General features: G+C 42.4%; 1 protein-coding gene across 3 annotated transcripts; it reads left to right on the top strand.

The window, feature by feature from the left end:
• The first annotated feature begins 1,693 nt into the window (after nucleotides 1-1,693).
• On the top strand, nucleotides 1,694-14,629 carry CDCA7 (cell division cycle associated 7). Of its 3 annotated transcripts, none has more exons than XM_067741511.1 (10): nucleotides 1,694-1,790; nucleotides 4,789-4,914; nucleotides 5,333-5,569; nucleotides 8,166-8,402; nucleotides 8,711-8,788; nucleotides 9,819-10,025; nucleotides 10,658-10,795; nucleotides 11,660-11,809; nucleotides 12,216-12,352; nucleotides 13,303-14,629. In XM_067741511.1, the coding sequence occupies exons 2-10, from the start codon at nucleotides 4,849-4,851 to the stop codon at nucleotides 13,331-13,333; spliced, it is 1,281 nt and encodes a 426-aa protein (XP_067597612.1). In that variant the 5' UTR covers nucleotides 1,694-1,790; nucleotides 4,789-4,848; the 3' UTR covers nucleotides 13,334-14,629. The 3 variants fall into 3 exon arrangements, with proteins under 3 accessions (XP_067597612.1, XP_067597611.1, XP_067597613.1); XM_067741510.1 differs by lacking the exon at nucleotides 1,694-1,790 and adding an exon at nucleotides 1,937-2,051; XM_067741512.1 differs by lacking the exons at nucleotides 1,694-1,790; nucleotides 5,333-5,569 and adding an exon at nucleotides 1,937-2,051.
• The last annotated feature ends 9,129 nt before the right edge of the window (nucleotides 14,630-23,758 follow it).

The following is a 23,758-nucleotide window of genomic DNA, read 5'->3' as shown; positions in this document are numbered from 1 at the left end:
GACTCATAATGTACCTTCTCCAGGACAGTATCTTGGAAACTTTGTTGATGGTGAAGCACAATAAGAAGTACGCGTTTTATACAGCATACACACAGGCACAAGCGCTTCAGGAAACAATACTCACACTACTCTTATTTTTAAAATTCTATTTCAAAAAGAAAGAAGAAAATACGCTAGTTGCAACCCACTAAATTGATTTCACAATTTGCCAATGGGTTCTAACTTGCAGCATGAAAAACTTTGTTTTAGGGTATATATCCGGAAGTGGTTTTGCTAAATATTCCTGAATTGCACTCCCAAGTGAAACATTTACACTAATAACATCATTTCAGGGATTTCCTCATATCCTTACCAACACCTGGTCTTAACAGGCTTTAAATTTTTGGCCAGTCTGAGTGAAACTGTATCTCTGTTTTAATTTGCATTTTCCTGATTACTGAAAAGACTAATAGACCAGTGATCTTAACCTTAAAAAATATGTAAACTATATTCTGGTGCCCCAGCAAGAACTAATACTTTTCTTATCAGAAGAAATAGGCAAAGTGAGTTAATCTTCCCCTACTTTATGTAGTTTAACAATTCCAAATTCTCACATGTTTAATTTTAGTGGCACAAGATTGTATTCCCAAGGACACAGTACTAACGACAATTTTAGTTCATTCACCATTCATGCAGTCGTTTATTTACTCAACAAATATTTATTGAGGGCTCGCTACTGCCAGCAATTTCGCCAGACAGACCAACAAACTCTCCTGGCGCCTACCTTCCAGACCCTGAGTTCTTTGTTCCTCGCTCTGTGGCAGAGTGACCATGGATCAGGCGTGTAGTAGAAAGGCTCGAAAACTCCGATCAAGTTCTAAACGATTCTTCCAATCCACGTTCTCGTGCATCGATTATTCACAAGTTTTTGTATTCAATATAACCGGAGAGGAACGCAGTGTGTTCACGCATGCTCTCTCCCTGCAAAGGAATATTCCCAAGAGAAGTTTTGAAGGAGAAAGCGAATGCTTCATTTAAAGTACTTGTTTTAAACGTAAGATTATAATTAAGGTCTTTTAAAGCAACACAATTTATTTTACTTTTTCTTCTAAAAGCAACTTTTTCCCCTGTTCTCTACAAAAAAAATTTTTTTAAGCCTCACACTGTATTTCGTCGTAATGTCAGGTTCGTTTCAAAGGGCAATGAAAAATCTCAGGCTCATTCTGATTTAGGTAATTCTAAATTTTGACGAAGAACGTTAACTCCAAACCACATTAATACAGTCTTTAGCTTCCATTCTTCTATAATTTCTAGACTTTATTATCCCATAGATGAGTCTTAACTAACAGTAGCCCTTTCTCATTTCAAAACCACAAGTCTTATATAAAACAACTTCCCGTGCTTTCTGGAAAGAAAGATCAGGATTTAACTCATTTTATTGCTTCAGATAATGGTGCGGTTACCAGATAAGAGGTGCTACATCTAGGGGCAGTGCCTGGGCTGATAAACGGTGGAGTTCGTGCTTGGTTCTTTGATTTTTATTTTATATAACGTAAACCGCACACCGCAGGGAAAGTGCTAAATGCTGACTGAGGCCGGCGCAGCTCTCCACGACTCCCATCTCCACTTTCCTCTCCCAGCCCCGGAATTCATGCAAATCAGCCTGCTAACCCCGGGGCAATACGACCCATTTTCGCGCCATTCGATCGGGACCGTGCAGCTACGTAAAGAGGAGTGGTCCTGGAGCTCCCAAGGCATCACAGTTCCAAGGAGGATTTTAGGGGACTGCACGGCTATCACAGGACTTCAGGGTATCTGGGGGGACCGCTTTTTTTCCGGGGCCGAGTGGGTCTCTCGCGCGGGTGGACCGTTACCATAGCTGGCAGGACCTGCGCCCCAACGCGGGAAAGCCTGCCGCGCCCCGCCCCTCCGGCCCGGGCTCTGAGCGCCCCGCCCGCCGGCCCGCGCTGCTCGAGCTCCGGCTCCTGCGTGGTGGGACGGAGGCGCGCGCGGCTTCTCAGCTCTCAGCGCTCAGAGCGCCAGCCGCCAGCATGGACGCTCGCCGCGTGCCGGTGAGGCTGGACGGGCGAAGGCGCGGGATGGGCGCGGTGGGTGTTGGGCACGGGCGGACCCCCTCCATCTCCGCGGCGGAGTGCCCTTATCAACTGGTGGCCGTCCTGGGCGGCGCCCGTTGAGCCAAGCCCCTGATGTTGTGCACTTGCGGGTAGTTCGGGGACTAGGGGTTGCCCCCGACGGGCGTGTGCACCCGGCGCGCGGGCGGTCCGGAGATTTGAGAGCTTTGCAGGATGGTTGGCAGCCCCGGGGAGCTCGAGGCCACGTGCGCCCGAGGTGCACGTGCGCTGGGGGCTGGCCGGGGGGGCCCATTGTGTCCGCTGTACGCAGACCTGCCCGCGGGGCGCGGAGGGGAACGCCGCCCTGCAGCCTCCAGGCCCTTTCCCGCGCGCAGCCCCGCGCGTACTGGGGGTCCTTGCGCGCGCTTCCCGCCCGCTTTTGCATCAACCATGCCGGCAGGCGCTTGTAACCACTGAGGGTTTGGAGTTTAAAGGTCTTGCAAATCGGTCTCTTTAGAACTTGGGTTATGCACACTTGAGGGGGCATTTCTAGTCCCAGGCGGTGATTTAGTGCAGCGGAAGGACTTGGTCTGAACGGTTCGCCGACCGTTTGCTCATTTCCCACTCCCCTCCCCACCCCCCAACCATCCTCTCAGCAGCAGGACGTAGCCCTGATGGAACGTTACTTTCTGCTCTAACGGAAACCGGAACGGAGGGTCTGCCCCAGAAGAGGTTAGAGGGTGGGGGTTGGGTGAAAAGGAAGAGAGTGACACGCTTAAAATAAATATGGGTAAGGGGCCCACGTGGGAAGGCTGGGATTCCCTGGGGGTGGGTGGGAGAGGGCGTGTTGGGGGCGTGGTTTCAGAGACAGCTCTCCTGAATGGACCTGGGCATTGGCTTTCGGCATGAAGAAAGACGTGTAGCTGGACTTGGACTCTGACGTGCCTGGGTTCAAATTTGGGCCATCGTGGGACTTGAATAGTTCCTTTCACCTCTCTGAGCCTCAGTTTCCACCTTTGTTGCAAGGAATTAATGTGAAAGCATACTTAGTGCCTGGCACAAAAAAACACCTATTAAGTGGTGTTAGTTATTACCTATCTGCCAAGAAAGTCCATCTCAACCATGATCATTTGCCTTGCTTCTTTCTAGGTCTTTTCCTCCAGGTATACATTTGCCTGATAACTAACTCTTGGCATGTGGTGACTAGTTAAAGCTCAGCAGGAATTTCCCTGCGAGCTTCCAACAGAATGCCTCCCTTGAGGCTGTCTTGGGCGTCTGACTGCTGGCAGGTATACTGATGAGTGAATGGTGATAATTCCTGCAGTAGTGCAAGGAGCTTTGCTGTTTTAGGAGACTGCAGACTCCTTGCAACCCTGTGATCTTGAGCAATCTGTTTCACCTCCTTGGAGCCTTTAATTTGCTCATCTGGAAAATGGGGAGTTTCTGAGATCTCCTTTAATAGGTAGTACCTCTACCTATTATCACATTTGCCTGCCTTTCTAAAAGGACAAAAGACTAAAACTTCCTAAGATGATTGAATGGAGTCTTTTGAGGAGTACTGGGTGGTTGGGTCCCATGATCATGAAAATAATTTTATTTGCAAGAGAAATGCATAATGTTAAGTATAGAAGGAAGGTCAGAATGTTCTGTTCACCCGACACCTCACATCTTGGCATTATTTTTGTGGGACCCCTAGCAGAGCTTGCCTTTTCAAAAGTTTTCAGTGTAAGGAGTCACTTCTGTTGCTCCATGGCTATACTTCAGAAGAGAAAAATATAGGAACTACTAATACAGCATTTAAGAAATCTCATTAAATATTAAGAAATGGTAGAAACGGCCATCTTTTTACATGAGATTGATGCCAGTTGCATGTTCTGATGAGCAGTGCCAGGCTATTCAGTGTTCATGAATGAAGGCTGCATTTTCATATCCACAGGCCATTTGTGTCTTATGAAAGGACTTCTAAAAACTTAAGACTTGTGCAGCAAGGGGACTGCAGAAAGAGCTGAATGTCTGGCCAGCCTAATAGAGCCCTGAAGTGGAATCAGGCATTCTACCTGGGTTTGGAGGACTGTTTGACCTTTAACTTGGCTCCTGTACATTTGTTCACTGGGTTGATATATTTGATTTGTAAGGACTTGTGCTGAAATCACTCTACCCCTCCTGACTGGCACAGGCCTGTTTGAAAGCCTGCCATCTCGAAGTAGAGGTGCTGCCCAGTTTTTACAGTTTAGGAAATTAGCATCACAGTACAGAGCCCAAAGCTTACATAGAAAGATCTCATTAGCTTGATTTTGGCTGAGGGAGAGAAATCACTACCATTTTGTACTTTTGAAGTACAGTTTAATTTTTTTTTAAGGGCAGATTTTAGGAGTTTAGCTTTTTTTTTTTTTTTTTTTTTTTTTTTAGGAGTTTAGCTTTTAATGCCTTGGGAGCTCAGTATAATAATGTTAAGAGTTTGGGGCTCTTAAGGTGGGTAAAGGGGTAGCTCTACAGATATTTGAATAAATTGATAGTTGTCGTTATAATGTTCCTTCACAGGGATCTCTTTTTAGGATATTACCTGGTTTTGAAAAAATTTTTGTAGCAATTGCAAACCCGCCTTTTTCTGTGTAGGGTATAAGAAGTGGGCACATCTCCTCTGTGCTGTTTGAACCTACTCAACTCAAAAATGATATCTTTCGTTAGCTTCTGCGGTAAGCAACCCATTTAATAGTGTTGCCATTTCTGTTTGCAGCAAAAGGATCGCAGAGCAAAGAAGAACTTCAAGAAATTCAGATATGTGAAGTTGATTTCCATGGAAACCTCGTCATCCTCTGATGACAGTTGTGACAGCTTTGCTTCTGATAATTTTGCAAACACAGTAAGTGCTGCCTGAGAATAAACAGAATGGAGTCTGCCGTGCTCAAAATGCCTCAAATGCTTTGTGCGTGATTAAAACTGCTTGCTTTTTGCTTACACTTCTATACAGCCGTTATGAAAATACAGTATGCACTGTAATTTCATTTCACTTTTTGCTGTGGTTCTAGGTAGTAATTGTTGGAGGTAGATTAGCTACTTATTCTATCCTTTTGAAATGTCGCCTAACCTAACATGCCTGATGATTTGCCATAACAACTCAGAAATCATTTGTAAACCTCTGAACCATTTTTCTTTGTAACAAAAGCTATTCTCTTGTAGTGCACTTGTAAATGTGATTTGCTCTCTGCACGGTTTATGGAAAATTGGTTCTTGAAAAAGGAAAAAAAATGCACAACCACATTTATTTATTTATTTTACAGAAACCTAAATTCAGGTCAGATATCAGTGAAGAACTGGCAAATGTTTTTTATGAGGACTCTGATAATGAATCTTTCTGCGGCTTTTCAGAAAGTGAGGTGCAAGATGTGTTAGACCATTGTGGATTTTTACAGAAACCAAGGCCAGATGTCACTAACGAACTGGCCAGTATTTTTCATGCCGACTCTGATGATGAATCGTTTTGCGGTTTCTCAGAGAGTGAGATACAAGATGGAATGGTGAGTTTGAGAATTTCACCAATATCAAGAAATAAGGTACCTTTAGAGGCATGACGTACTTGCCTAAAAAGTTTTTTTTTTTCCTTAAGATTTTCGTTTTAGTCATGCCAGAAGATTTTGTTGATCTTTTAAAAAGTTTTAAGAGTATTTTCTTCATGTCTTAAAGCAGTTTTTTGCTAATGTAGTTCTCCTTGTAAAGCTTGACCATTTTTGTAGTCTCTGAAAATCTTGGAAACTGGTAAGATAGAATTGGCCCGCCTGCAGATTTCTGTTGCTACAGAAATCCAGCCTAATCAGAGGAAGCACACGTGTCCTCAAGATGAGCTACATTCACATTTAAGTTCAAGTGCCCAGCCCAGGGCCTGACATAGAGTAGGCCTTCAGTAAATGTCGGTTCCTGTAGTGGATCTGTGCCTGCATCCGGAAAGCCTGTGATAACTCCCATGCAGGAGCTTAAGTGCAGGTAATGACAATTAGGGCCCTGCCTGCTTCCACTTTGGCTCCTCTGTTGGCTTTTCTTGTGCATGCTGTCTTACCTTTAGCCTCTGTTGTCCTGCTCGGGACACTGCTGCCGCTGACGCACCTCGGTCCCACTCTCCCCGAGCATGCTGGTTACTTCTGCACACGTTTTTCTGTTAGCAAGACTTTCTCGACAGACTGTTGATTTGCAGTCAGGTGCGTGCTCTCTAGCTCATTGTGCTCTGACACGGGTCCACTGCCTGGGACCGCACTTGAGCGGCACTGACATAAGTGAGGACGCCTGACCAGCGAGTGTTTATCACTGTCTAACTTCACGATAATGTAATATTTCCTCTAAGAGGTGGTGTTGGTCTGAATCAGTATGTATTGGAGTTATTGGCAGGGGCTGATCTGCGAATCTGGATGTCACCCAACATTGTCTATAGCCTGAATCATTTCCGGGCAATGTTTCAATTCTTTGTAGATGCTATTTGTTGCGATTGATAAAATGCCAATTGATTAAAAGGCTTAAGAACTGATAAAAGTTTTGTCATTTTATATCTTTCAACCCATGCACACTAAAAATATAAGAATAGTACAAAAAGCGGTGGGGATTTTGGAATGTTAAAAAATGAGTCTTCCGTTTCTGGGACTTTATGGGTGGTATTTTTTGCCTCTCTCTTTTTTTTGTTTGTTTTCAGCCATCACCACAGTCATTTTCAGAATATTTTTGTCACCCCAAAAAGAAATGCTGTACCCATCAGCAGTCACTTTGCATCCTTTCCCAATATCCTCAGTTCCTGACAACCGTTAATCTATTTTGTCTCATAGATTTGCCTATCCTGGGCATTTCCTAGAAGTGGAACCCTACAATATGTGGTCTTTTGTGACTGGCTTCTTTCACTTAGCATAATGTTTTCAAAGTTCTTCCACGTGTCAGTACTTCATATCTTTTTTTTTTTTTTACTTCATATCTTTTTATTGCTGAATAATATTCCATTGTGTGAATATACCACATTTTATTTATCCACTCATCAGTTGATGGACGTTTTGGCTGTTGGCACCTTTTGTTAGGACTGATGCTGCTCTGAACATGTGCATACAGGTTTTTGTATGGACGTACGCTCTTCAGTAGGAGTAGAATTGCTGAGTCATATAGTCTGTATGGTTAACCTTTTGAGGAACCGCCAGACTGTCTTCTAAACTGGCGGCACCATTTTACAGTCCTACCAGAGTGGGTGTGTGGGTTCCAGTTTCTCTACATCCTTGCAGTACTTATTGATTTGGTTCTGCTAGTGGGTGGGAAGTGATGTCTTGTGATTCTGATTTGCATTTCCCCAGTGGCTAATTTTCATACATTTTAAATGGTGGAAACATACTACTTTTGGAATCTGAGATTTTAAGAATTTTAGGCTTCCAAAAAGTGGATAAGAGAGGGAGGTAGTCAGATCTCATAGAGACAGAAAGTAGAATGTGGTTGCCAGGGGTTGAGGGGGAGGCGAGTGGGGAGTAACTGTTTAATGAGTATGGAGTTTCAGTTTGTGAAGATGAAAAAAGTTCTGGAGATGGATGGTGGTGATGGTTGCAGAACAATGAATGTATTTAATGTCATTCAACTCTACACTTAAAAATGGTTCCAGTGAAAAATTTTATGTTATGTTATATATTTTGCTAGTTTTTAAAAAAAGTAGTACAGAACATTGAGACATCTTTTAATAAAGTTTAGTATTGCCATAAGCATTGAAATAATATTTATGAGAGCACACATATTTACTCCTAGGGGAATTCTTTTCAAAATGCATAAAGATTCTATTTTTAAAGAAATGAAAAAGGGAGCTGGGATTTTCACATTAAAAAAATGGCTCGGAACCACTGGCCTAGGGACTGTGAAGGTGGCTTATAACAATGTGTCTCACGTAGGCTCCCCGAGTTAAACTACACTCAGGTTGTTGTATTTATTTGTAATTCTTGATTTTGTTACCCAGAGCTGTCAATTAAACTTGACAATTAAAGTGTTCAGTGCAAATGTATTTGCTGCAAGCTCTTTTTGTTCCAAAGGCATATTTTGTAGTCATACTGTTGCAGACTGTGCAACAATCAGCAAGTCATTAATGCCTCACTTGTTCTGATTGACTAGAGGCTGCAGGCAGACCACGCGGGCTGTCGGACCCGCAGTCAGTGCAGAAGTTCCGGACCTCTCCGGGTGGCCATGAAGTTTCCAACTCGAAATACCAGGGGAGCTGCCAACGAGAGAGCAGTGCCCTCCGAACCCTCAGAGAATTCTGTGACCGATTGCAATTCTGATTCAGAAGATGAAAGTGGCATGAATTTTTTGGAGAAAAGGGCTTTAAATATACAGCAAAACAAAGCAATGGTAGGTATCTGACTTTGAATGTATTAGAACTCACCCTTCCTTCCCAGCTTTTCTCTAAGCCACTTGTTGCTTATATCTTTGTCATAAGAATTATTTTCCATGTAGCTCTGAAATTTTCATAACATATGTTTTAAACTGTGTTTCTTTTCCTAAACTTAACTTTTCTTTTTTTAATCTATTAAAGTCTTGGTAGATGTATAGGGGAAATCAGAAACTCTTTGAAACGTGCTACTGTGATTTCCAGAATTTACTTGTTTTCAGTAGTTATTCTAAACCAATAACTTCTGTTTACTGTCCTCCCTTTTTAGCTTGCAAAACTAATGTCAGAATTAGAAAGCTTTCCTGGCTCCTTCCCTGGAAGTCGTTCCTTGCCAGGCTCCAGTTCAGTAAGTACAAATCCTTGTTTGTATGGTACTGTTTTGGGGAGGTCTGATTTTAAATGGGCAGGTCTGATTTTAAAGTCCAATTTCGTTATTTCATGTGGTCTTGTAGACAGACTTAGAGGTGATAGAGGAAAGCTTCTGACAGATCTCTGGGACCTCTTCCTTGCACCCTGGGCCAGGGGTGCCCCTGTCCCCTGATGCCGAGCTCCTGTGGGGCTCAAACCCCAAGCCCCTCCGTTTTCCTTGGCCACCCACGTGGCACGTGGGGTCCTAGTTCCTGGACCAGAGATCGAACCCGCGCCCCCTGCAGTGGAAGCACGGAGTCTCCACCACTGGACCTCCAGGGAAGTTCCTCAAACCTCTTTTGATTGGTTGTTTCTTTTCCTCCCACCCAAGTAAACCTAAGACCCTCAGGGGTAGGAAATAAAGATCGAAAATGGTTTTTTCTGTATCCCCAGCATTGGCAGATTCCTCCTACATGGTAATGGATGTTTTTAAAATCTGAGAATGAAAAAAAAGAAAGCAAAAACAATTTGTTAACCAAGTCATGGCCTAATGTATGTGATTATATCCTGAGGAAACTAAGCTGGTGCAACTCAGGGGAATCTGGTGTGTCTGGTGTGGTACAAAAGGAAAGATTTCCTTTTCCGCCTCTCCGTGAGCAGGAATAGAACAAGGAAAAGCATACATACATTTCTCTCTTGGGCAGTATAGGAACAGTGAATATGTTTCAGGGCTCAAGAGATGTTGTAGAAAAGGGTTTTTTTTTGGAGAACGAGATTCTTTCTTGCATCTTTATTGAGTAAAGCATAAATAGATCATCCCTCAGTTTGAGAGAAACCAGGTTTGGTGTTAACAAAAGCCAAATTACAATGGCTGTATCATTTCTGGGCTCATTTTCCATGCATTACAGAGAGGCTGAAGGAAATCGGGAAGTGGAGTACTCCTTTTACTTAAAGGACAACCTGGTTCAGGAGAAGGTGCCACTTCTCATTCTGGAATAAACGGGTCCAATCCTCTGTGTTTTGTTCAGCGTCCAAAGACACCCCGAAGGCGCACATTCCCAGGTGTCTCCTGCAGGAGAAACCCTGAGCGGAGAGCTCGTCCTCTCACCAGGTCGAGGTCTCGGGTCCTTGGGTCGCACAGTGCCCCGCCCACGGAGGATGAGGAGGAGGACGAGGAGGAAGAGGATAAGTACATGTTGGTGAGAAAGAGGAAGCCCGTGGCCGGCTACGTGAACGTGAGTTCTCCGCTTTTATGCTTTCTCTTCTGTTTGTCATGTTCTGTGGGCCCAGGGTCATGGACACAGCACGGGAGCACACACCCCCTCAACACCAATGATCCGTATGAAATGTTCTTCTCAAACACTCCAGAACGGTTAAAGTCACATCAGTTTTTTTTTTTTTTTTTTTTTTTTTTTTTTTGCGGTACGGGAGCCTCTCACTGTTGTGGCCTCTCCCGTTGCGGAGCACAGGCTCCAGATGCGCAGGCTCAGCGGCCATGGCTCACGGGCCCAGCTGCTCCGCGGCATGTGGGATCTTCCCGGACTGGGGCACGAACCCGTGTCCCCTGCATCGGCAGGCGGACTCTCAACCACTGCGCCACCAGGGAAGCCCCATATCAGCTTATTTTGATGGTTCTTGCTAGCAGGCAAGAGGATCAAAATTATCTTGGGCTTTTCTTAATCGTAGGAGTCATTTCCATGATGTTGTCCCATGATCCTTAGTAAACTTAGGATTCTCCCCTTCTCCGTAAGCTCTAAGAATGATTTCCAGGTTGAATTCTCTGAAGAAATGACAAAGCGAGTATCTTGAGATTCAGAGCTGGCAAGAGCCAGGAAGGCCACTCTGTTCCATGTTTCTCATTATGCAGGAAGATGACATGCCCCGAAGTCGTCGCCCCGGATCCATGGCCCTTCCCCATATAATTCGCCCAGTGGACGAAATCACGGAGGAAGAATTGGACAACATCTGCAGCAACTCTCGAGAGAAGATCTATAACCGTTCATTGGTCAGAGCCTCTAAATGATGTCTGGAAATGTACACGTCTGTGAGAGAGACATTTTGCTAATGTTCTAACAGTCTTAGCATATGGGATGTGTGCCTGTGTGTTTTTTTCATGTAAGAACAGAGAGTTTTGTAGCATCCTTGGGATTTAGCTTTCTTAGTAAGTTTGCAGTAGTAGTAGTTGCTTAGTAAGTCTTTAGTAGCATAAAATCTTTTCTCTTAATTTAGAAATTGATTCATTCAACCTAAGTATCTGTTAACGTGTGTCTACATAGATAGGTGTTGGGGATATGGTTGTGTGGTAAAGATAAACAGATCTTTTTTTTTTTTGCGGTACGCAGGCTGCGGCCTCTCCCATTGCGGAGCACAGGCTCAGCGGCCATGGCTCACGGGCCCAGCCGCTCCGCGGCATGTGGGATCCTCCCGGACCAGGGCACGAACCTGTGTCCCCTGCATCGGCAGGCGGACTCTCAACCACTGCGCCGCCACCAGGGAAGCCCAAACAGATCTTTTCTTGTTGTAGTTTTGATAACATAAGGTATTGCGTCTGCCAGTTGAATGAAATCACCATGCTTGAGATACTTTTCATGTCCTTTTGTATACATGTGTGTATAGATGTGAACTAGGATTCAGAGAGAAAATATGAGACTTTACCAACAAAGAAGGACATTCTTTTTTTTCTCTTTAAATTTTTTTTTGTAGTCAAATTCCTCCTTTTTTTGGCTGTGCGGCTTGCCCTCCGCAGTGAAAGCGTGGAGTCCTAACAACTGGACCGCCAGGGAATTCCCAAAGAAGGACATTCTTTAAGTATTTTGTCTACAGAAAGCAGTGTTTTTGTTTTTGGTTCTTATTTGCTTATTATTTGCAGGGAACGACTTGTCATCAGTGCCGCCAGAAAACTATGGATACCAAGACAAACTGCAGAAACCCAGAGTGCTGGGGCGTTCGAGGCCAGTTCTGCGGGCCCTGCCTTCGAAACCGTTACGGTGAAGAAGTCAGGGATGCTCTGCTAGACCCAGTACGTGCCTCGAAGGGGTGGTCCTGGGGGCTCGAGAGTCTGCCGTGAGCTGATAGGGCCAGAGAGAGATTGAGCCCTTAGTGTCGTGGGACATTCATTTCGGGGAAGACAGATGCATTCAGAGTGTTGGTGGATAGTGGTGAGCCCTTCTGGAGCGCTCCCGACCCGGCCATTCGGGGAAGTCCGTTCCCCACTTAGCCCTGCTAGTGGCTGTGGAACTTTTTCCGTGGGATTTCCTAAGGGAACGTGATGCATGACTAACTGATGTTAACCATGTTACGAGGTTTTTAATAATTAAAAAGATCTGAATGCAATTGATCAGGCCCATCTTAAAGGTTAAACAGGAGTAAATAAGTAAGCGGTGGCGTGAGGTTTAACTTAATGGTGCCTTTTCATGCTTATTCAGAGCTGGCACTGCCCACCGTGTCGCGGGATCTGCAACTGCAGCTTCTGTCGGCAGAGAGACGGGCGGTGTGCAACTGGGGTGCTCGTGTACTTAGCCAAGTACCACGGCTTCGGGAACGTGCATGCTTACTTGAAAAGGTAGGGCTGATTTTTCCCTCTTCCACACCCAAATCTGACATTCATTTTTGTATCTTAATAAAACGGTCGAAGTCAGAAGAGTGGTCTTATGGAGGGCAGGAGGGTGCAGATATTAACTAGAAAGGGGCACATGGGGAGTCGGGGAGGGTTGGAAACATTTTATATCTTCATCTGGGTGGTGGTGACCCTCGTGGGCATGCGTGTGTAAAATTCAAGCTGTACACTTAAGATGTGTTATAACTTGATAGAAACGTTTAAAAGAGTGAATTAGGCTCTCAGAAGATTATTATTTTTTTAACTTTTTAAAAATTGAAGTATAGTTGATTTACAATGTTGTGTTTCAGGTATACAGCAAAGTAATTCAGTTATACATATATATATATATATTTTTCATATTCTTTTCCATTATGGTTTCTTACAAGATACTGAGTTTAGTTCCCTGTGCTATACAGTAGGACCTTGTTGGTTATCTATTGTATATATAGTAGTTTGTATCTGTTAATCCCAGACTTCTGATTTTATCATCCCCTCAACTCCCTTCCCCTTTGGTAACCATAAGTTTGTTTTCTATGTCTGTCAGTCTGTTTTTGTTTTGTAAATAAGTTTTCATTTGTATCATATTTTAGATTCTGCATATAAGTGATATCATATGGTATTTGTCTTTCTCTCTCTTATTTCACTTAGTATGATAATCTCCAGGTCCATCCCTGTTGGTGCAAATGGCATTAATTCATTCTTTTTAATGGCTGAGTGATATTCCATTGTATATATGTACCGCATCTTCTTTATCCATTCCTCTGTCGATGGACACTTAAGTTGCTTCTATGTCTTGGCTGTTGTAAATAGTGCTGCTATCAACATTGGGGTGCGTGTGTCTCTTGGAATTAGTTTTCAGAAGAGAATTGTTAGGCCGAAAACCATATCCTGACATGTTCCCTCTTCTCTTTCAGTCTAAAACAGGAGTTTGAAATGCAAGCATAATAATTGGAAGATCCACTACCTGCCTTCCACTTCACAAATCTTCCTTGTTTTAAAGTTTTCAATTTTGTCATGTGATTGAAACCCGAGTTTAAGAATTCTGATGATCAGTCTGTCTTATAGGCAAATCAGGTTAACCTCATTAGACATGCACGCGTGTCTGGGCATCACAGGGGTGTAGTGCCAGCTGTACCCTGCCCTCCTGCAGTTTCTCCTTTGCATTTCCCCCCACCCCTCATCCCATGCCATCCCCCTCTTATCTCCAGTGGTTCTCTTCCACCATTTAGTTTCAGAATCCTTTTTAAATGACAATTTTATGGAAGCATGTGTGATTTAATTGGTGTTGAAGTAGCCCTGGGATCCACCCATAAAACCAAGCACTTAGAAATGCAGTACTAGTGTTAACTAACTACATCTCTTGACTCCAGAGACTAGCCCTCTAACTTGCTTACGTGAAAACACTGGGTCTGATTTAGTGTTCGCTGACATTTTTAACAGAATCAAGGCACAAAAGTCTTAAAACCATGTGGAAAAATTAGGTGATTGTTGGCAAGTGGAATATATGACTGTGGAGGCCTCTCAGGAGAATATTCCATGTATTGTGCTTATTATTCAAGTTGTCACAGTTGAGGCTTAGTTGCTGCTGATTTCTTCCACCAAGTGCATCTGGCCCACACGGTCACGACCCAAAGGTTCTCGGGCAGTGCTATGCTTGAAATCATTGTAGAAAAGCCATCCTGGGGAATTGGGACGGGGAGCCTTCAGGAGTAGGCTGATTTGAATTCATGGAATAAAACTTCAGGATGAGTGTAGTTTGCCAAGTTGATTTCAGTTTATAACGTAAGGTATTTCAAATAAATTCTTGCTTATGTTGCGTGGAAAATTGATACTTACACTCAGCTACAGTTCTTTGCAGTTTTTACTTTCTTGAAGAAATTATAAACCAGGCACAGGGTTCGCATTCAGGTTTGAAGCACTTTTATAACACTGAGAAGTGCCTTTTTGGAGAAGGGTGACTTTCAACAGTTTGCTAACTTGACATCTCTGCCAGTTTAGTTTCTGGGCAGAGTCCGTGTGTCGTCTCTCCCTCTGCCTGTTTCGGCATGAATCAGATCGTTTGCTAGAGGTAGAATCTAAGTGTGTGTATGTTCATTTTGCTTTGCGTCTGCAGCCCGTAGCTGTGCCTGTGCAGTGTTTGGTGCATAATTGGACCTTGAATCAATAAATGTAAATAGAGCATTTGATCTGTTATGCTTTTATACAAAGTTTTTTATTTTAATAATAAAACATTTTGTTCTAGCTTGTCTGCTTTTTTAAAAATCTTTGATGCTCAATCTTACCGCACTGAGTCCTAATTTTTTCCTCCTATTTAAACAAAAGACCATGTCTGCCTTTTCGAGAGCCCCCTCCCCCTTCCCCCCCACCTGCACACACACACTTTGGCTTAAGTTTCTGACAGTCAAGGGCCAGCTCTTTTGAACAGGGCCTGGCTTGGTGATAATGCCTGATAGCTGTGAATCAGAATCAGCTAAGACGGCTACATCACCAGATAGAAAATACGGGCCCCTGAAGTTTTACAATGTTGTTTTCTTTTCTTTGACCATTTGCCAACCCAAGAACCAACAGTGATTTCACAATACCTGGCTTGCTTTTATCAACCGTTCGGATATTTATTGCAGGTACGCTGTGCCTTGAGACCTATTCCAGAACTGAGAGAATCAAAAGACAAAAAAAGCATGGTTCAAAAGTTCTCGTACCCGATTCTTTAGACCAGGGTTGGCAAGCTACGTCCTGGGGACCAGATTCTGCTGCAGCCTGTATTCATATGACACATGAACTAAGTATGGTCTTTTACATTTTTAGAGAGTTTTTAAAAAAAGAAAGCATGTGACATAGTGGCCCACAAAGCCTGAAATGCTTTATGGTAAGTTTGCTGAGTCTTGCTCTAGACTTATCTGAGAAACCACGTTTACACCACATACATCTGGGGAGAAGACCAAAGTAAATGAAGTTACACAACTGTAACTGTATACTATACAAGCCCCAAAGAAATTGACATTTCTTTTCATAAACTCTTAGTATCTTAAGAAGCCCAATTATAACCCAACCCTTTTAGGGATGCAATAGGGAGGCTTCTATTTTTGGAGTTAATCAAAATTGGTCGTCGTTTGGAACGTTTTTGGTGTTACCATGTTTTAAAATTATGAAGTGGCACTTATGTGGTTTTCATTAAAAATATTGCTAGCAACAGTAGATGCTGAAGCCTTATACCCTGAAAGGATTTACAATCTAGTGGAAGAAGTAAGACAAAAATCTAAAAGTAACGTGCTGTAGGAATGAAGAGAGGAAAAGCAATTGGCGTTTTCTCACTAGCAGGCGTTTTACAGCGTTGATGGGCAGGTGTGCTGCTCTGTCTCAGCCTTGTCTGTGGGAACCTCTGCTTTCTCCCATGCACCCCACTGTAAAGCTCCACACACGGTCCTTAGAGTTGAGAGAACTCCAGTTTGGACAATTAGATGAAAAAGTAGTATGAGGGTATTCATGCTTCAGGAATTGCCTTTGTATTTCTCCCTCCTGGGTTCCCAGAGGTAGAGATGGTATCCAGCTTTATCTTCACCTACTAAGAGGTTGAGAAAGGAAATAGCAACTGTAATAGACTTTAGCAGTTTCATAGGAGGGGCAAAGGCAGTAGTTAGAAGGTGGTGCAGGACGGGGTTATTTGTGTTTTATTTTGCTTTCAGAAAAGAAGTGAGAGGGAGCTCCTGATGGCTCAAGGTCGGGTAGACAATTGAGTTATTTGCATGCCAGGGGAATGGATTACGGGTTCAGGGATTTAGAGCATGGCTGCAGAGGATTAGGTTCTGACAAGAAAGTGATAGCAAGTCCTGAGGGGAATGAAAGGTGAGCATACGTGACTTTTGTGTTAATGTTAACTGCACATTTGTGGGGTAGTAGCTCAAGGGTGAACTAAATCCAGAGAAGTTGAGAAAAGTGCCCAGTGCCACGTAGCTAAAGTGGCTGAGCTTGACTAGAGTATTCCGGGGAGAAGCCTTTTTTTTGGGTAACTAAGCAGAACTCGGGCAGCCTTAGGAGTCAGAAGCAGAGGGAAGGGCTGTGGATCAGGTTGTGGCAGTGAGAACAAGGGCGTCTTGGGTGCTGGGGCAGTCCTGGCCGAGGTGGCTTATGTGGAAACCCTGTTGGTGGGGAGACAGGAGGGCTGGGAGGGGCTGAGGGCTTCTGTGGTCAGGAGGGGTTGGGGGTAGGATTCCGTAGGCCCCCCTCATCCCTGGGGGATATGTTCCAAGACCCCCAGTGGATGCCCGAAACCACAGATAGTACCAAACCCTATATATACTATACTTTTTCCTATACATACATACCTATGATAAAGTTTAATTTATAAATTAGGCATAGTTAGAGATGAACAACAACACCTAATAATACAATAGAACAAAGGTGTAATAAAAGGTGAATGTGCACACTCGCTCTTTTATAATGTTGTACTGTACTCACCCTTCTGATGGCCATGTGAGAGGATGAAATGCCCTATGTGATGAGATGAAGTGAGGTGAATGGCAGTGGGCATTGAGACGGAGCATTAGGCTACTGTTGATCATCTCCTTCCCGTGACCCTGGATGTCAGGAGCAGACGATATGGATGGCTGGGGATCTCCCAGTGGGACGGAGCAGGCCAGCACGAGACTTGAGACTTCATTGTGCTACTCTGAATGGCACACAATTTAAAGCTTCTGAATTGTTTGTTTCTGGAATTTTCCATTTAGTGTTTTTGGACCAAGGTTGACCTTGGGTAACTGAATCCGAGGAAAGCAAGACTGCGGATAAACAGGGTCTGCTTACTGTGGTAGGTATTGGCTCATCCAGCATAGATGTTAGAAACTCGTGAGGCTCTTAACTGCAGGGCATTAAAGTCCTGTGGTTAGAAGACTCCTTAGTTAACTACAAGGTTGAGGAAGGAGAAGAGGGTGAGAACTTCCAAAGGAGGCATTGCTATGAGATAGTGGAGGATGGACTAAACTTGGAATGGCGGGAGGGAGCTGGGGATCTTTGCTTTCGAATGTATAAGGTATGGACTCAGCTGTAGAGAAATTAGTGTGCTCCAGGTAGAGACCTTTATTCATAATAGCCAGGTGATGAAAGACTTGTTTGAGGCAAAAAGCGAGAAACAAAGGAGACATCACTTAAGGTTAAAAGTCACTAACGTATTTTTTTTTTTGACCTTCCGTGCATTTTGTTTTATATGGTAGCATTTGTATTCTATATACAAATTCTATAGCATTAAGAATGTCAAAACATTTAAAATGGCCATATAATAGTATTTGTTTATATGAATGGTCCATATTTTACTAAAACAATTCCCAAAATTGGGGTATCTTGGTGGTTAACAATCTTTTGATATTGCGAGTAATGCTATTGTTAGTATCGTTATGCCCAAATCTTTGGTTAAAATAGATTTCTAGAAAGTGTGGTAACTCTTAGTTGCAAGGATGAAGAAAGGTAGGAGGCTGAGAATTTTGGAGAGTGTGGGGCTGGTCTGTAGCCCTAGACTGTAGCACAGAGTTCTAGGTGAACCTGGGTATAGCCCAAGGGTGGGGAGAGAGGAGGAAAGCTACTTGGCTAGACACCAAAATGGGAGGCATGGCTCATTGTAGGTCAACTCAACCTGTAGGATTGCAAATGTGCGTAGCCTGCCAAATAGGAAACTTTTTTTTTTTTTTAACGTAATCCTGTGCCTTGAAGGTTTGTTGGGAGTGTTTATTGTCAGATGAAAGTACCTGCTGATAACACATGATTGCAGCAATGCTCAATCCAACATTATATTGATAAATATTTGCCACAGGAGGGACTCTAGAGTTAGTTGAGCCACCTCCTGGGTACAAGACACAGTGCTCAGTACAGTATGTACGTTAGCTTTTCATAGCAGGTATTTTCTTTTTATTTTAACTTTTTTTTTTTTGCGGTACGCGGGCCTCTCACCGTTGTGGCCTCTCTCGCTGCGGAGCACAGGCTCCGGACACGCAGGCTCAGCGGCCATGGCTCACGGGCCCAGCTGCTCCGCGGCATGTGGGATCTTCCTGGACCGGGGCACGAACCCGTGTGCCCTGCATCGGCAGGCGGACTCTCAACCACTGCGCCACCAGGGAAGCCCCACAGCAGGTATTTTAGAGATGAGGAGACTCAGCGAGGTTAAGTAACTTATGAAAACTCAAGAGCCCATGCCTGCTTTTCTAGCCAGAGAAGAGAGATATTAGAACCAAACACTGTTCTGAGGACTTCTGATAGACCAGGCTACATACTCGATAGGGCTACATATCTTGATCATAACATATAATACCAGCCACCCACAGTTACGTGTTTATTTCACTTTCTCCCCTCATTAAGGCTGTGAAGTCATTGAGAGCAAGACCATCTTTGATCCGAATACCCTTATCATGTACTAGGTACTCAACAAATGTTTACTAAGGAAGTGCCTTGTTGGTCTAGTGGTTAGGATTCCAGGCTTTCACTGCCATGGCCCAGGTTCAATCCCTGGTCAGGGAACTGAGATTCCGTAAGCCACGTGGCAAAGAGAAAAAAAAGTTCACTAAATATTTATCAAAAGATAAGTTGAGGGTTCTGGGCAGGAAAGTTCCTGAGATGTGGGTGGAGAGAACTAAAGTCATGGTGGAGGAGAAATAATGGATAGATCCCAACATTGAAGAGTTGGTTAATCCCAGCATTAACCCCTATGAGGTGTAACCTTTCTTTGTGATATAATGCTTAGCTTTCTATGAAGCTGCAATGGTCAATTCATTAAGAATCATGTATTTCTAGTAATGTATTTTTTATGGGAAAAATACATTTTACTTCATTATACTAACTTTAAAGAATATCTCTATTCTACTGAGTAAAGAATTTGTATTATTGAGCTATAAATGAACTACAAAAAGGTAATTTTAGATACAGTAGCTCGAAGTGTTCTCCATTTGTTGGGGGAAAACTTTTGGTGGCAAAAATTGTGTGCATAGAATTTAAACTTTTTTTAAAGAGAAGAGACCCTCCCCCACTGTGTGTGCCCATCACTAACTTCAGCAGTGATCAAAGCATGGTCCATCCTCTTTCATCTATACTCTTTTACTATCCCCAGTCCACTGAATTATTTTGAAGAAAAGCCCAGACATTACATTCATACACACTTCAGTACTTCTAAAAGATAATGACTCTTTTTTTAGAACCATAATAAAATATCATTATTATACCTACATAAAGTTAGCAAGAGTTCCTTAATGTCAAATATCCAATCAGTGTTCAAATTTTCACTATCCTACCCCTCACCTTCCATTTATACAATTGGTTTATTTGAATTCAGGACTCGACTCTTATTCATTTATATATTTAATGTCTCTTTTAATTATTAGGGTCCCCTCCCTTTATTCCCCTTGCTGTTTATTTGTTGAAAAAAGTCATCTTTCCTAAAGAGTTTCCCACATTTTACTAATTGCAACCCCATGGTGTCATTTAATATGTTCCTCTGTCTTTTCTGTTATCTAGAAGCTTGGTGTGATTCAGATGCAACAGCAGTACTTTATATTGTGTACTGACATCAGCAGACTCTTACTATCCTGTTCTCTCCCTTTTTGTACTGTTAGTGGCCACTGATAAACATTTTCTGTAAATTCTCTCTTTCTTCATTAATCAACCGGAAACTTCCCCTCAAGTATCTAATTACACAAGGTAGAGTTTTTATTACATAAAAGGTGTATTAAGGACTTGATTATTTTTGTTAACCAGTCTTCAGAATCAAGAATTAGTTCTCTAGTATCTTCTAATGGTGCCAACCAAGGGTTTTTGTTTATTTGTTTAAGTATCACATGAACTCTTGGATTTTTCAAGTGGTTGATGTGATTCAGTCCATAGCAGATATTATTCGTATTGATGCCCAATTTTGGCCCATTGGGAGATTTGTCATAGGCTCCTGCATCCTTCTGATATGACCCCGGTGGTCTTTGATAGTTTCCTTTGTTTTCTGGTAAGACAAAATGTTCCAGGCTTATCTTACACATTTTCTGCCCCAAACCTAGAATCAACCATTCCTTCAAAGCATTTTGTTTTCAAAACACATTTCTTTCATATCTATCTATGTATTACATATACACACAACTTATGTAAATGTGCTCCTATATAAGCAATTATATATAAATATATTAGTAACATCACTATATATAAACATATATATGGTTTATGTATTATTATTTCAGAATAATAGTACCAATATTTTACTTATATATTAACATTATTACTGAAAAACAGTTGAAGGTAATTTTCTGTTTTCGTCCTTGGTGTCAGTCCTTTGGTACATATTACTGTTTTTTTTTTGCGGTTCATGGGCCTCTCACTGTTTTGACCTCTCCTGTTGCCGAGCACAGGCTCCGGACGCTCAGGCTCAGCGGCCATGGCTCACGGGCCCAGCTGCTCTGCGGCATGCGGGATCTTCCCGGACCGGGGCACGAACCCGTGTCCCCTGCATCGGCAGGCAGACTCTCAACCACTGCGCCACCAGGGAAGCCCGTATATTACTGTTTTTAAAGTCATTTTAAACTCTTTTGTTTTTAAATGGATTTATTTTTGGCTGCATTGGGTGTTCGTTGCTGCGGTGCGGGCTTTCTCTAGTTGTGGCGAGCGGGGGCTACTCTTCGTTGCGGTGTGCGGGCTTCTCCTTGCAGTGGCTTCTCGTGTTGCAGAGCACGTGCTCTAGGCGCGCGGGCTCAGTAGTTGTGGCACATGGGCTTAGTTGCTCCGCAGCATGTGGGATCTTCCCGGACCAGGGCTCGAACCCGTGTGCCCTGCACTGTCAGGTGGATTCTTAACCACTGTGCCACCAGGGAAGCCCTGAAACTCTTAGGGCTCGAACCCGTGTGCCCTGCATTGTCAGGCGGATTCTCAACCACTGTGCCACCAGGGAAGCCCGTAAACTCTTAATGTGGTTAAGCCACCAACTTGATACATTGTTAGGTTTACTTGTGTTACTTTGCTTTTGCTTTTAAAGACTGCTCTTCAAAAAATTAGGATTTAATTTTGTCTTGTAATGATGTAAAACAGTTACATGTTTCCAAAGTCAAGCTCAGAAAATAAGGTGTTTTTAGTGAAGTCTAAATTTTATTCCTATCCTTCCACCCTGATCCTTCTCTCCCTCTCTAGGTTAATATCTTAAAATTTTTTATGACTTATACTCTGATTTTCAGAACTATAAGCAAATACGTATATATATATGTACCCTCCTTTTGCCTTCTCAGATAAATGATAGTATCCTACTCACTACATACTTTTCTTTATCTTGCCTTTTTTACTTAATTACATATGGGAGAGAGTCATGATTAATTTTATTATACAAAGAATTCTGAACTATACTCACGTGTATGAACATGGAACTAAGCCTTGAGGTTTCAGAGAAAAAGATATTGTAGAGAGTGGTTTTCTCCCCTACTCAAACACTGAAGGACAGACTCTTCTGTGAGCTCGTGCTAAGATAGTCAAATTCTCTCTTCTCACATGCTTAGTAGGCAAGCCATATCAGTAGGAACCAGTATTTCAGTTTAATTTTAATTTTTAAAATTATTAATTTTTTAAATTTTAATTTAATTACACACTTTTTAATAGACTGGTCCTCAAGTTTGTCTTCTAAATTGTATAGCTGTAAATGTTTCTCACTTGTTGAAGACCCTCCAGTATGTCCTTTAGAAAAGTAATACTGACCACTGGAGCTTGCCTGAATTTCCAAGACATGACCATTTTGAGTAACCTAGTGCTTGAGGAGAAAAATATGAAAATAAAATTCCTTCATGCAAATGCTCCCTGCAACTCTCATTGCCAGTCAGATTTCTGTAAATCATGATAAACAGATGCCACCAAACTAAATGACTAAGTAAAATTATGAAGATAGATTCTATTTATCTTACTTTTCAGTGTTGGGGAGGGAGAAAAGGATGATTAGGGCAGACACCAAGAACTCTATTAATTGATTTCAGCAGAGTGAGATGTGGGATTCTTAAGCACTGGAGAGAGCTGGCCCTGGTAAGAGAGAGGTTTGTTGGCAACTTGGTTTGCTTTACCAGAAAACTGGGTTTTGGAAACAACCTAATATCAAGCTCATTGGGTTTTTGCCTCGTGTTTAGCTTTTTGTCACTTTTATTCTTAACTTTAAAAAAAGATTGAAGTAAAATTCACATAACATAAAATTTACCATCTTAACTATTTTAAAGTGTACAATTCTGTGGCTTCCAGTACATTCACAATGTTGTGCAACCATTGCCACTATGTAACTCCAGAACATTTTCATCACTCCCCCAAAGAAACCAGTCACTCCCCTTTTTCCCTCTCCTCAGTCCATAAGAACCCATCTGCTTTTCTGTCTCATGGATATGCCTATTTTGGACGTTTGGGAACATACAATATGTGGCTTTTTGTGTCTGATTTCTTTCACTTAGCATGTTTTCAAGGTTCAACCTTATAGTAGTTCTCAGGACTTTATTCCTTCTTGTGACCTAATTATATTCCATTTTATAGATATACCACAATTTTTCCATCAGTTGATGGATATTTTGTTTGTGTTCACTTTTGGCTGTTGTGAATAGTACTTCTATGAACATTCATTTGCAAGGTTTTGTTTAAACACCTGATTTCAGTTCTCTTGGGTATATACCTAGGAGTGGAATTGCTAGGACATAGAGTTTGAGTAACTGCCAGACTGTCTTTTTACTTGCTTGATTATACTCCATTATGCACCAAAGTTTTCATTTTCATAGGGTCCAATTTATTGATTTTTTTCTTTAGGTGCTTGTGCTTTTGATGTTGTATCTAAGAATCCACTGCCACATCCAGAATCATGAAGATCTATGCCTGTGTTTTTCTTCTAAGAGTTTTATGTTTTTTAACTCTTACATTTAGGTCTATGGTCCATTCTGAGTTACTTTTTGTATATGGTGTGTGGTAAGTGTCCAATTTCATTCTGTTGCATGTGGATATCCAATTGTCCAAGCACCATTTGTTGAAAAGACTTTTTTTCCCCTGTTCAATGATCTTGGCACCCTTGTTGAAAATCAGTTAACCGGAGATGTATGGGTTTATTTCTGGACTCTTTTAATTTCTATTTCATTGATCTTTATGTCTATCCTTATGCCAAGACTGCACTGGTTTGATTACTGCAATTTTGTACTAAACTATAAAATTGGGACATGTGATCCCTCCAACTTTCTTCTTTTTCAAGATTGTTTCAATTATTTGCGGTCCTTTGCAATTCCATATGAGTTTTAGGATTGGTTTATCCATTTCTGCAAAATTAGAAGTTGGGATTTTGATAAGAATTGCATTGAATCTGTGATTTGTGGAGTACTGCCATGTTAACAAAATTAAGTCTTCTAATCCATGAACATA

This window comes from Pseudorca crassidens, chromosome 6 (genome assembly GCF_039906515.1).
Source record: "Pseudorca crassidens isolate mPseCra1 chromosome 6, mPseCra1.hap1, whole genome shotgun sequence".
Classification (NCBI taxonomy): domain Eukaryota; kingdom Metazoa; phylum Chordata; class Mammalia; order Artiodactyla; family Delphinidae; genus Pseudorca; species Pseudorca crassidens.
This window is presented reverse-complemented; position numbering and strand designations above follow the sequence as displayed.

Bases quoted from the DNA above. Each gene is read 5' to 3' on its own strand.
- CDCA7 (XM_067741510.1), top strand. From the start codon at position 2,031: ATGGACGCTCGCCGCGTGCCG. The intron at 4,915-5,332 runs GTAAGTGCTGCC...TTTATTTTACAG, and splicing joins CTGATAATTTTGCAAACACA to AAACCTAAATTCAGGTCAGA. The intron at 8,789-9,818 runs GTAAGTACAAAT...TGTTTTGTTCAG, and splicing joins CCTTGCCAGGCTCCAGTTCA to CGTCCAAAGACACCCCGAAG.